Below are 12,176 nucleotides of genomic sequence, written 5' to 3'. Positions count from 1 at the left end.
AGTGTAGAATTAGAAAGCCAATTTTCATACATACAAGGTGCCCTAAAATGAGAAAAGAGGATGGAACCAGAATAGGATGGGAAGAAGGGGAGAGAAGTGTAGTAAAGAAGTTGATGGTCCTATGATTAGGGAGTTCTGGTTGTTCCTCTTCTCTAGTTGCTGTTTCCTTTAGTTGGCCCTTGAAACAGGACTTGCTTTTATTCATCAAATTAGCTGATGCTAACTTTGAATGTTTCCTACCATGTTTTCTAGTTTGGGTGCTTTCTAAAAGGGATTCGCTTGTTAGAAATTTAAGCCTTCTTACACATTCTTTCCATAGTGAGCTGTATCTGTCAGCGGGAGAGATGAGTACTGGAGGACTTTCATGAAGATTTTTGGTTAGTAAGAAGGCTTCCTGCTAGAGCTAGTCCCATCTGGATTGGAAGCAGAGGCTTCCGAAATCTCTGGGAGAAGTTGAGATCCAGAAGTGGTGTTTGTGCCATTATGGTATTTCAGCATCATGTGTCCCCCCACCTCTGGAATTTACCCTTTAATCATTCATTCCTCTATCTATTGTGCCATTAGTATTTTATAGCACCCTCACTTTCTTGTCTAAATTTTACATTTTTGCTCCAGCTCAGAAATCAGCTATTTACCTAAGACTCCATGGTTCCTTTGATAGATTGTTATTCAGCAGCCTCAACCTGAGAATATCTGTCAGTTAGTATCACATTGTGGATTTTCCCTAAACAGTGACAAGAAGAACTTTTTTAAAAATGGGAGAAAAGCTCGTGAATTCACATGTGACCAGTTCAGATTTGCTATCGAAGATCCTTACCACTTTGAGGTACCATTACCCTGGAAATCCTGGCCTCACAGCAATGGAACATCACTGTGTTGGCCTGGAGTGGGAGGGACTTTCACAGGAAGCCACAGAGTGACTCTTAAGACTTGTTTGGCTTTGTTTTTGTTGTTAATGGGATTTGGGGTGTATGTATGGGTATGTACTTGTGTATACATATGTGTATGTGTTATTCAGGATCACACCTAGAACCTCATGCATGCTGAGCATCATTGTGGTCCTTCTTGTTGATGGACTTTTGTTTTTATTTTTATCTTTAACACCTAAGGTGAATTTGCCATATACTGTGTTCCAAAGGTTTTCCAAAGACTCTTGAAGTACTGCCTTCCTCTACATGATTGTGTCATCAACTTGAATGTAGTTATTCTGGTTTCCAGTTTTCAATTTTTAATGATTTTTATGTTTTATTTCTGATTTTAATGTACACAATTTTAATTTTCCCAGGTAGAAATTACTTAACAAAGTATATTCAGAGGTTCTAATGTCTTCCATTGCTCTTGAAAACAGTGCTCCTAAGAAGCTAGTGGGTGTTTGCTGCATCATTTGATTGTTTCACTGTTACAAATGCAAGCAGATGTGCATGACCTGCTCCTCCCACCCGGTGCCCTTCTCCATAAGTCTGTACCTTTCAGTTTTCAGTTGGTTCCCCTTAAGAGCTAAGGCATGTCAGGCATTGCAGTCATGGTCATTGGAAGTGTATGTGTGCGTGTGACATGTTATCTTTCATATCTCTTGTTCGTTTTTAGTCTTATTGAGGTTGGGGTTTTTTGTATTTTTTTTTTTAATTCCATAAGTAGTAACTGAATTTTTGGAGAAAATTCAAACATTTGTAAAGCTTAGGCAGGAAATTGATGAGTTTGAGGCAGCAAGACTTTAAAAACCGACAGAATGTTAGAATATGGAGTATGAGAGTTAGCTTCCCCTCTCACACTTAGGTTATTATGTTTTTCTAGGCCTTTCTTTGTTAGAGATTTATAATTGAAATTTAATGTCTCAATTATTTCATTAGCAATTTTTAGTTACTATGCTAATTTTTTCATTATAAACTTAATCACCATTAACTAGCAAAGTACATTTGTTGATCACAAAGTGCTCAAAATATATATTTATATGGTCTGGAGAGATGGCTCAGCTGTTAAAAGCACTAGCTGCTCTTGCAGAGGACCCAGGTTCAGTGCCCAGCACTCCTATGATAGCTCAGAACAATCTGGAACACCAGTTCCAGGGGATCCATTGCCCTTCTGGCCGCATCAGGCTCTCAGCACACCATTGGTATGCATACATACATTTAAGCAAAACACTCATACACATAAAATATAATGGCCTTTCAGAAGTACTTCATGTTGTCATTTGAGGTTTTTCTTGGGCCGTATCATTTACTCTATAGCAGTTTTCGTTGGAGTCTTGAGAATGACTATAAATAGACTTTTTTTCTTATACAAAATGTTTGTTTCTTATACAAACATTTTACCAAGAGGTATATGCCATTCAGAAAAATTGCTGTTTTTTCTCAAGCTCCTTGGAGGCTCCGACTTGCTTGTGTGCTTTCCTCTGCCTGCACTCACCAAGCCTTCTTAGGGGCAGGGCAGCAGGCGCCGTCCTGTGCGTTGCCCTGGGTCCATCTCAGGAAGGAGCTCTAGATAAGGTTCTCTCATCCCCAAGGTTTGCGGCTGTGACACGAAAGCACCAAGTTCATGCTGTTGTCTATTTTATTTACTCTACTTTCTTATTATTTCTAGGTATTTTTTGATTTAATGAGGGAAATTCGAGCCAGGAAGATGGAAGACAGCAAAGAAAAGAATGGAAAGAAGAAGAGGAAAAGTTTAGCCAAGAGAATCAGAGAAAGATGCTGCATTTTATAATCAAAGCCCAAACTCCTTTCTTATCCTGACCATACTAATAAATGTAATTTATAAGCATTGCCATTGAAGGCTCAATTGACTGAAATTACTCTAACATTTTGGAAATTGTTATGTATCACTAAAAGCATGAATTGGAACTGCACTGGAAGTCAAATTCACTTAAAAAGAAATTGTGTGGCTTCACCAAGAAGTGAGCTCAACTTATTTCATAATTGCCTACATTTATCACAGTCCTGAATGTAGCGTGTAAGCTTGTTTTTTTTGGGGGGGGGGGGGGGACAGTCTTTCTTGAACTGTTAATCAAGACGTGAGATGTGGTGGGGTGGGAGGAATGGCCACTTCCTCTGGTGTTTATTATAAAGCTTAAATTTTATATTATTTTAAAATGTCTTGGTCTTCTACTGCCTTGAAAAATGACAATTGTGAACATGTTAACTGTACCACTTTTTCAACTGTTGTTATGCAAATCTAGAAGAAGAAGTTACTGGCATGGTTGTTGCATATAGTAAAACTGGGAGTAATTCATCCGCGAATCTGCATATTACCTGGTAATTAACCTAGAAAAATGGTGTGAACTTATACATGGACATTTTTGAATATGCCTTAATTTAGAAACTGAAAATAATCCAGTTACATCATTCTGGGTGTGCTTTCACTAGCACTTGGGGCCACTCACTGCCCACATGACTAGTAACAGGTTTTATCTTGCCAGGCAGTGTAGAGCTACAAGGAAGATTCCTGAGAAATGTGTGTCTGCTAGGAGTCTGACCAAATTGATGATATGTGCCATACTCTGGTTCTTAGAGTTCCAGAGCTCCTTCATTGATTTTAATAAACTATAAGGTAGTTAAAGATGAAGGGCCAGCATATATTTATACTATGATTTTAGATTATGGACATGAGTACCAATTAAGTTTGAGTGAGTGCTCCTTTTATGTAGGATACTGGTCCGCAGTAATCACTTTCTACAAGTGATATGCACTGAAGTGTTTCATCTCCTGGAAGCAGGGCATAGGGAAGACCATCAGGAGAGCTAACGTGGTTTGTACTAGGACACTTGAGGAAAGAAGCTTACCACCTGTCAGTTCTAAATGTGTACTCATGAGGTTACAGTCTGGGCGTTAGGAGGAGTCTTTGTAGTCTCTTTATGTTCATAATGAATACTGTACCTATATTTCCTAAGGTTAACATGAAGCAGTTGAACATGTTTGGCACACTCTGACCAAATGTCAGGCTGTGATGTTTCTGCTGCAAGAATTCAAGCATGCTGTTAGGAAAATAATTTCAATGGGAAGTAAACCACTATTAGATTTTTCTTTTCTCTGTGAGGCTAAGACACTTGATTGAACAGTTTTTCTTGCTGCATAGTCCTAATTTCATCAGGTCAAAGAATTGCTCAGGCATTCCAGGAAACAAGTGTATACATGAAGTTACCAGAGACAGGCATTCAGGAACTCTGCTGCCTAGATACTACATTCAGCATATCATAAATATTTGTCCTTAAAGGGTTTGATTTAATATTTTCACAGGCTAGGCCATGTGCAAAATTAGAGTTCCCTGTGTAACCCCAGCCAGCAGGCCCAGCATGGCTGCGTATGTTCAGTGCAGTCTTGTTGAGCCAGGGTCCTAACCACTAACATTGCAGTTTGCTTTGAGACCTTTCCCTCTCCTGGGTACTCGGTGCTATGAAGCCAGCTGACAGAGATGCATCACATGTCTTAGGCTGATGCCACTACCCGGTTCATTTATTTGCAATTTGAGCCATTTAAAGACCAATAAACTTCCTTTTTTAAAAATGTTTGTGGTATTAATTGATGTTTACAGTGTGATATTTTTACTTTACCCCTTGGGCATCATGATCAGAGATGAAAATAGCTGAATCTTTTGATCCATCAGTTTGGAGACCTTCTTGTAATGGCAGATTTCTTAAATTATGGCGGTGTAGGTGCTCAGGTTTAAGTTGGTGCTCAGGATGGGAGACTCCTGTGCACAATTGCAGACAGATGGGCTCTGCACTGTCATAAAAATCTCAGCAGCCTTCTCCTTCAGATACTTCTAAGTTCATATCTGTTTTCTAATCAGAACATTCCAGAGACACTTCTGCTTCTAAAGGTTGGTTGGTAGGAGTGACCGCCCTGTTACCTTTCACATTGGATATCTTCTGGTAAGTTGTGGCTATTGACTGTTGAATGGACTTTGAGTTAGAAGATCACATCCTACCAAATGCAGTTTGTCTAAACACCATAACTCATAAGCAGTGATGGAGGAGTGCATTTATATTACAACGGGAATAATTCGAACACCGTGAAACTATGAACCTGTCCAATTAGGGTAAGTTCTAGACTAAATCAGAATGCCATAGCTCGTGTTTAACTTCAGCTGCCTTAGTGAACCTGAAAGGTGAACTATCAAAGCATTCTCTAAAATTCCCAGAGAAGTGTCAAAAACTACAAAGCTCTTTTTGCAAATTCCTTTGGGAGTCAAGAACGTATCAGTAGTGCATGCCTTCTGTTTTCAGTAGTATTTTTTGGCTCACCTATTCTGGCTATTGCTGGGAATATGGCAGTGAAGGGAAGACAGGTTAAGGGCAATCACAACAGTGTCTACTAAAGGAAGTGCCTCCAAACCCTATATGCAAGGAGAGGATGTGAAGCTAGAAGATCTGAGATTAAACATAGTTCTCCTTAATCTTACTGCTAATCCTTTTAATAGTAGCAAACATTTACCTGCAGGTAAAATACTAACCTTGTAGATTTAACTAGAAGAAATAGGTGCTCTTGTTAGCCTTTATTTTGCACATGAGGAGTGTGGGGCATAGGAAAGGATGACTTTGAACATTTGATTCTCCTGCCTCACTAGTGCTGGGGTTGTTGAATGTACAAAATTATAGGATGCTGGGGATCAGATCCAAGAACTCATACATACCACCCAAACACTGCCAACTGATTCATAAAGCCCCAGACCCCCAGTTCATACTCTAGAAGCAGAGTGGAGCTGAGAATATATACAAAATAATTTATTTCAAGTTCACTAAGGTGAGAATCACCCAAGATTTCCCAGCATTCAAGGGATTTCTTTAGAAAGCTTGCTGTGCAAACAAAGGTTGCTATCCCTTGAGAGAGAAACTGCAGAGCTCAGCCTGGAGTCAGACAGACTGTGTGCTTTTATTTCCCATTTCAGTCAAGAAGCAGCACGGAGCCTTCATCCCACAATAATTTACTGCAAAATCATTTCTTAGTCCTAAGCTCCAGTAGCTCTGCACACAAGCTGTTGTAGAAGTGTGAGCAGGGGTGGAGGGTGAGGGTGGAGGAAGTGCGTTTCTAGGCATGAGAAAGGGTGCAAAGGGTTTAACTTTTCATGTGTTTGTGGTGCTGGGAATCCAACCTAGGACCTTATTATGCTAGGGAAGCACTCTACCTAGTGATCTGTATCCCCAAATCTAGTTTAGAGGAACTTCAAGCCATGCTAACATACATGATATACCTGGTTGAAGGACAAAATTGCTTTTATCAGAAGCTGCAAGGGGAAAACACCTAAAGCATTTAAGTACTTGCAAACATCTATGCACCTAGGGCAGGATGTTTGAACCAGCCAAGAAGAGTGCAAGCTTGAACTGAAAAAACAGAGCTGGCATGTGGGCTGTTTGCTCCAGTGCCCCTGTAACTGTTACAATTCATGCCTCCTTTAATAAGAGCATCTGTGTGACACTGTTTAACACTGATTAAACCATGAAATAAGTTGAGTATTTTATTTGGTATGTTGGCAAAAAAAACAAAAAAACAAAAAAAAAAACAAAAAAAACAAACAACCACTCAAGTTGTCTCCCTTCAGGATCCCTGGATCTGAGCACTAAGGAGACTCTCAGAGAGAAGTGAACTACAGAGACCAGGTGGTCTTGTCAGCTAGAGAGGCCAGATCAAGACTTAATTCGGTGCTACTGGGTCCTTCTTGCTTCTCCCACCCCTTTCCAATATCTCACAACAACCAGGAATCCCTGTGATAGGTTTTCTGTAACCTGATAATAGGTCTCACAGTAAGCCAAATCAAACCAAATTTAAAACAAACAAACAAACAATAACAACAACAACAAAAAAAACCAGGTTTGTTTGAACAAAGCATTCCCGGGTGACCCTCCAACCCCAAGAGACCAAGATAGGGGAGGGGAAACAGGAGAAAAATCACACAGCTAGTAGTCTAAAGGAAGGGGCTTAAAAACCCTGCAGTTGAGGGACGTACCCAAGTATGGTATGCCAATCTAGACAGGGTTCTGAGCAGCTTCCAGGGGACCCTTGGTGGTTTCTCTGAGAGGGCGGGGTTTGGAGAGGGAGGAATGGCCCAATCAAGTAGGGGTGAGCTAGAGATTCCAGCTGAACACCCTGTAATTGCCTAGCATTCTCAAAGCTCTAGGTTCAATCCCCAGCATAGCCAGAAAGAAAAATGACTCTGATGACTGATGTAGGGAGGGTTGTAGTTGGACTTTCTTTGGACTACCAGCTCCTGAATAGTGACATAGAGAAATTTTATTGATTATCAGATCTTGTCCTTAGCTTGGGCTTGTTGCCAACTAGCTCTTAAAATGTAAATTAACCCATTTAGATTCATCTATGTTCTGCCACTTGGCTTGACACTTTTCAGTGTCCTATGTCCAATTTCCTCCAGGTCTGGCTGGTGAATCCCCACCTCTCAGATTCTTCCCAGAGTTCCTCTCTCTGCCCAGAAGTCCTGCCTATCCTCTCCTGCCTAGCTAGCTGTTGGCTGTTCGGCTCTTTATTAAACCAATCAGTAGGTACCTTAAGCGGGTGAGGTAAAACAGATACCTTCACACAGTGTACAAAAAGATTATCCCAACAGAAGTTGGAGTATGAAGACTCTGGAAGGAAGGAGGGGTCAGAGATGCAGCCACTGGTAGCCAAAGTTGATCTCTAAGAGACAAAATGATTACCAGAGCCAGGGAAGTATCAGGGAAGGGATGGAGAGAAAATGGTTAGTGGGTACAGGAATGTAGTTAGGACGAGTAACTTAGTGATCTATAACACAATAGGATAACTATAATTAACAACAATTAATTGAACTAAAGGTAGTTGTCAGGGTCAGTCCAGCCCTGACCTGTTGAAGGACTCTTGGAGGGAAGAGGAAGGAAGTGTGAAATAATAGGAAGATACATAGATGTAGACTGAGAGAAAGACAGACACAGGATAGCTTCAAGAGGGCCCTGGGTCAACACCTAGCTGCCCAAAGTTTATTCATGGTGGGCTGTTTATGTATCAGCAAGGGGAGGAGCAAAAGACCTCCCCCTCTCAAGGTCGAGGTATAAAGTACCAACAAGTGTAGACCCTTCAAAATGCCTGATAATCATGCCCTTGACCAAATCGTCCCATTATGCAGCCCTACTGGGTAAAGCAAGCTCAGACTTTCTGACCTTGAGTAAGGCCTTACTAGGGAGCCTCTGTGGGCAGTACACAGGATTTTTAATTTTTCCAACAGAAATGAATGATAAATGTTCCCCTTACTTGGAAATTATACCTGATTACAGGTAATGAAATGCCATGCTGTATCCTTTAAATCTTTACAAGTACTACGCATCAATTTTAAGGTTTAGCTAGGTTTACAGTGGTACACAGCTACTTACGATGCTCACTCAGGCCTAGGGGTTCCTTACTGAGCAGGTGAGAACCCAGTATATTTTTTAAAAAGTTAGGAAAACATATTACATACTTAAATACTGAGAAAATAGATTTCAAAATAAGTGTACTCTGCCACTTAAGAGTAGGTGAGAGAGAGGGGTAGAGGGGAGGGAGGAAGGGAGTGTGTGTGTGTGTGTGTGTGTGTGTGTGTGTGTGTGAGAGAGAGAGAGAGAGAGAGAGAGAGAGAGAGAGAGAGAGAGAGAGAGAGAGAGAGAGACTGAGAGTGACTAGCTTATAACTTAGCCTCACCAAAGGCCTGGAGGAAAGAGTAAGAAATCACTAGAGTGAGGATGGAGATTCTCTTTGGTCTTTGATGTAAATGTGTGAATGTTCTGACCTAGTGAAAGCTATTAGTGTGCTCCTACTCGCTGACTGAAATGTTGGGCAATCCAGCCTCCCAGTGATGTTTGTTTTAGGGTGAGGTTGTGTGTGCACATACCCCTATGCTTGTACACATGTGTTTCTGGGTGTTTTTGCATGTATGTGTGCATACATATGTGGAAATCAAAGGTTAGCAGTGGATGTCTTCCTCAGTCACTACCTTATTTTTTCAGGCAGTGTTTCTCACTGAACCTGGAGCTCCCTTATTGGGCTAGACTGTCTAAGAGTCATCCTAACTCTGCACGTCCCAGTATTGGTGTTACAGATGTGTGTCATCTTGCCCAGCTTTGTACCTTACATTGGTACTAGTGATCTGAACTCATGCTTATGTAGCAACCCCTTTGCCCACTGGGCCATCATCCCACCCTCCTTTCAGTGTTTCTGATAACAAGTAGGCAAGGGAATGATGTAGCCAAGGAAAGTGCAGCTGTATCTTGCCAGTTGTGTCTCTTGAAGGTCAGATGCCCCTTTGTGGTTAAGCATCCTTAAAGCTGTAGTTAGGTTGTCCCAAGTGTGTCAGGAAGTAAGGCACCAGGACATTCTCTCACACATGTACACTAGCAAAGGGCCCATATCCTCAAAAGTCCAGATGTCATTATGCTACCACTTGCATTGTGTCTGTTCTAGAGGACCATGAGAAGAAATACCCTATAACGTGTAATAGGACAGGCCCCTAGGGTCAAGGAAATTGGCTCAGACCACTTGCCAAGGCATGCACATAATGTGCACCTTAAGAGCCAACCTGGAGTCTACCTGAGGGCCTAGCAACAGTTGCTGTCAGAGTTCCTGATCGTGCCCAGCCAATGAAGGGCGACCACACAGACTGGGTGCTGGGGGGAGGGTGTATAAGGCCTTCCCTGTTATTGAATAAACGAGCTCGTTATTTGCCTTCAACGGACTCCTGGTGTCTGTGCCGTTGATGTCACACCTTCTCACTCCCTCCCCCAAGGGAGAGGTTAGAATCCAAGCAACATCTGATGCTAGAACATGGGGCTTCTGTTACTTTGTTTCTCCCAGTGCAGGTTCTGATGTCTCCCTCTCTTCACTTGAGGTGCTTTACAGTGCCCCCAAGATGGTGTGTTTCGGTGAGAAGGCCCCTCAGTGTTGGTCCCTTTGGCAGGTGAGTGTTGGGATCCCCACTTCTTTCCTTCTTTTGTGTTATCTGTCATGTATGTCTGCCCATCCTGTTAGGAAGGCACAGATTTTTTTTTTTTTTTTTCCGTTTTGGTTCACCCAGCACCTCCACATAAGGACTGACCCTCCAGGAGGTGGAACCAAGGCTCGACTCCCCATCACCAGTCCTCGTCCTAAGACACTGTGGGCATATGGTCGTGGCCTAAAAAAAAACCGTGAAAGTTCCCCACTAAGCACAGGACATAAGGATCTGATACAAATTTTCATCCCGTTGAAAAGATGGGTCATCTTTTCATCACACTTACCACTTCCCTGTCAGGCATCTCTACACTATCCGATGAGGAGGAGACAGACAATTTGGGCTCCCAAAAATCTGTCAGTTTAGGTCCTGAGAAATCTCAGTGTCCAGCATGGTGCTACCGGGAGCTGAAAAGAGCTTTTCCCTGGTGAGAAGTTAGGTCATGGGGGGTGCCCCTCTAGGGCCTGTAAGACTCCAACCCTTTCTTTTTCATTGCTTCAGTCAGGACAAATCTCTCTTACCCGCCAGTCCCACAGTCGCTCAGACCCAACCAAGAAAGCACACAGAGACTTACATTGTTTAGAAACTGTATGGCCGTGGCAGGCTTCTTGTTATCTGCTTCTTCTATCTTAAATTAACCCATTTCTGTTAGTCTATACTTTGCCACATGGCTCGTGGCTTATCAGTGTCTTTACATGTTGCTTCTCATGGCAGCAGCTGGCGGTGTCTCTCCAGCCTTCTACTTCCCAGAATCCTCTTCTCTCTTGTCCCGCCTATACTTCCTGCCTGGCCACTGGCCAATCAGAACTTTATTTACACAGAGTGATATCCACAGCAATTCACCCTTGCCATAACTTGCTGCCATAAGCCCTAAGCAATGGACCCAAACGATCACAGACTGAACCTCTAAAGATGGTGTGCCAACTTTTCTCTTTATAAATTGATTCTCTCAGTTTCTTGTTCTAGGGATGGAAGGCTGACTAACAAAACGTAGCAGGCCCCATTGTATAGGATGTGAGCAAAGCTGCATTTGGGGGATTACTGAGTGGTTCACTCTCTCATACCTTGAAAGTTGAGCAGTCTGCCTTCTCTATGTTCTCCAGTTTCAGGATCCATTTGCATCACAAAAGACAACCTTCTTGAGTGGGCCACAAAGAGCACAGGTGGGATGCCCACACATGCTGACGTCACACTTCAGATCCCGACAGGAAAACATCATAAGCCTCTGGAGAGTGATGGTAAATGAAAGTTATGGTACATGTGGAATCAGCTAAATAACATGCAAGACCGAAGCCATACTTGTATTTATCCCAAAACAGAGTAGCATCAGGGGTTCATATCACACAGGATTTTTGTTTTTTAACATAGAAAAAGAAAAACAAGAAAACTACATATAGCAACAGAATCACTTGTGGAAAAGTCAGCAACTGCTGTACACAGGTTATCTCACCCCCCATAGCACGCCTGCCCAATGGAAGTGCCCCCCATAGCACACCTACCAGATGGAAGGCACCATGTCTGCCTGTGTGCTGCCATGCTCCCTGCCATGAGAATAATGGACTAAACCTCTGAATCTGCAAGCAAGCCCCAATTAAATATTTTCCTTTATAAGGGATGCTTTTAAAAAAAATGGTAAGTAGCACTGGTTAGTGGTGCTGGTTACCGTGTGGAAAGGTCACAAGCCAAGACAAAACCCAGTATCAGTATCAGAGCTTGATTAGGAGTAAAAGGTGGGGGAAGGCAAAAGAACCAGGCCTGGGGGGAAGCATATGCAGAGAGCAGAGAGAGGGAGAGAGACAGAGATAGGGGGCAGAGAGAACAGAACAGAGAGAGGGATTGGGGTCTGTGTCTGTCTCTTTAAGGTGCAGGTGGGCTTACAGAGCTATGCCAGGCATGCACTGATTTCGTGACCACGCTGAATACTCAAAGTCACCAGCACACACTGATGGCATAAGACGCAAGACCCTTTGCTTAGCTCGTGAACTGTGCATACGCCATCACGAGCTGGGGCGCGGCAGAATCCCAACAATAAGAGCTGGTCATGGTGTCTCCACACAGCAACAGCATAATAGTAAGACACTGCTCACTGACTTATAGGTATCACATCCGGGTTAGACTCTGGATTGCTTCCCCAACTTGGCAGTTTACATCACACCTCTTAGTACTATGAAAGCTAGTCCACAACGGAAGCTTTTGAAGATCGGTGAAGGACAGACCCTCTCTTTGCTGCCTTCATTTTCTCTGTGTGTGTTCTT

General features: G+C 42.5%; 1 protein-coding gene across 1 annotated transcript in view; it reads left to right on the top strand.

Moving 5' to 3' along the window:
- Rala (RAS like proto-oncogene A) overlaps positions 1–4,499 on the top strand; it is a 61,482-nt gene extending 56,983 nt beyond the window's left edge. Inside the window, exon 5 of the mRNA XM_036189106.1 lies at positions 2,581–4,499. Coding sequence (XP_036044999.1) covers positions 2,581–2,703 — 123 coding nt within the window. The 3' untranslated portion in view covers positions 2,704–4,499. The remainder of the gene's footprint in view (positions 1–2,580) is intronic.
- The last annotated feature ends 7,677 nt before the right edge of the window (positions 4,500–12,176 follow it).

The sequence above is a fragment of the Onychomys torridus genome, chromosome 5 (assembly GCF_903995425.1).
Source record: "Onychomys torridus chromosome 5, mOncTor1.1, whole genome shotgun sequence".
NCBI classification, from domain to species: Eukaryota; Metazoa; Chordata; class Mammalia; order Rodentia; family Cricetidae; genus Onychomys; species Onychomys torridus.
Note: the sequence above shows the minus strand (reverse complement) of the source record. Positions and strands in the feature narration are given on the sequence as shown.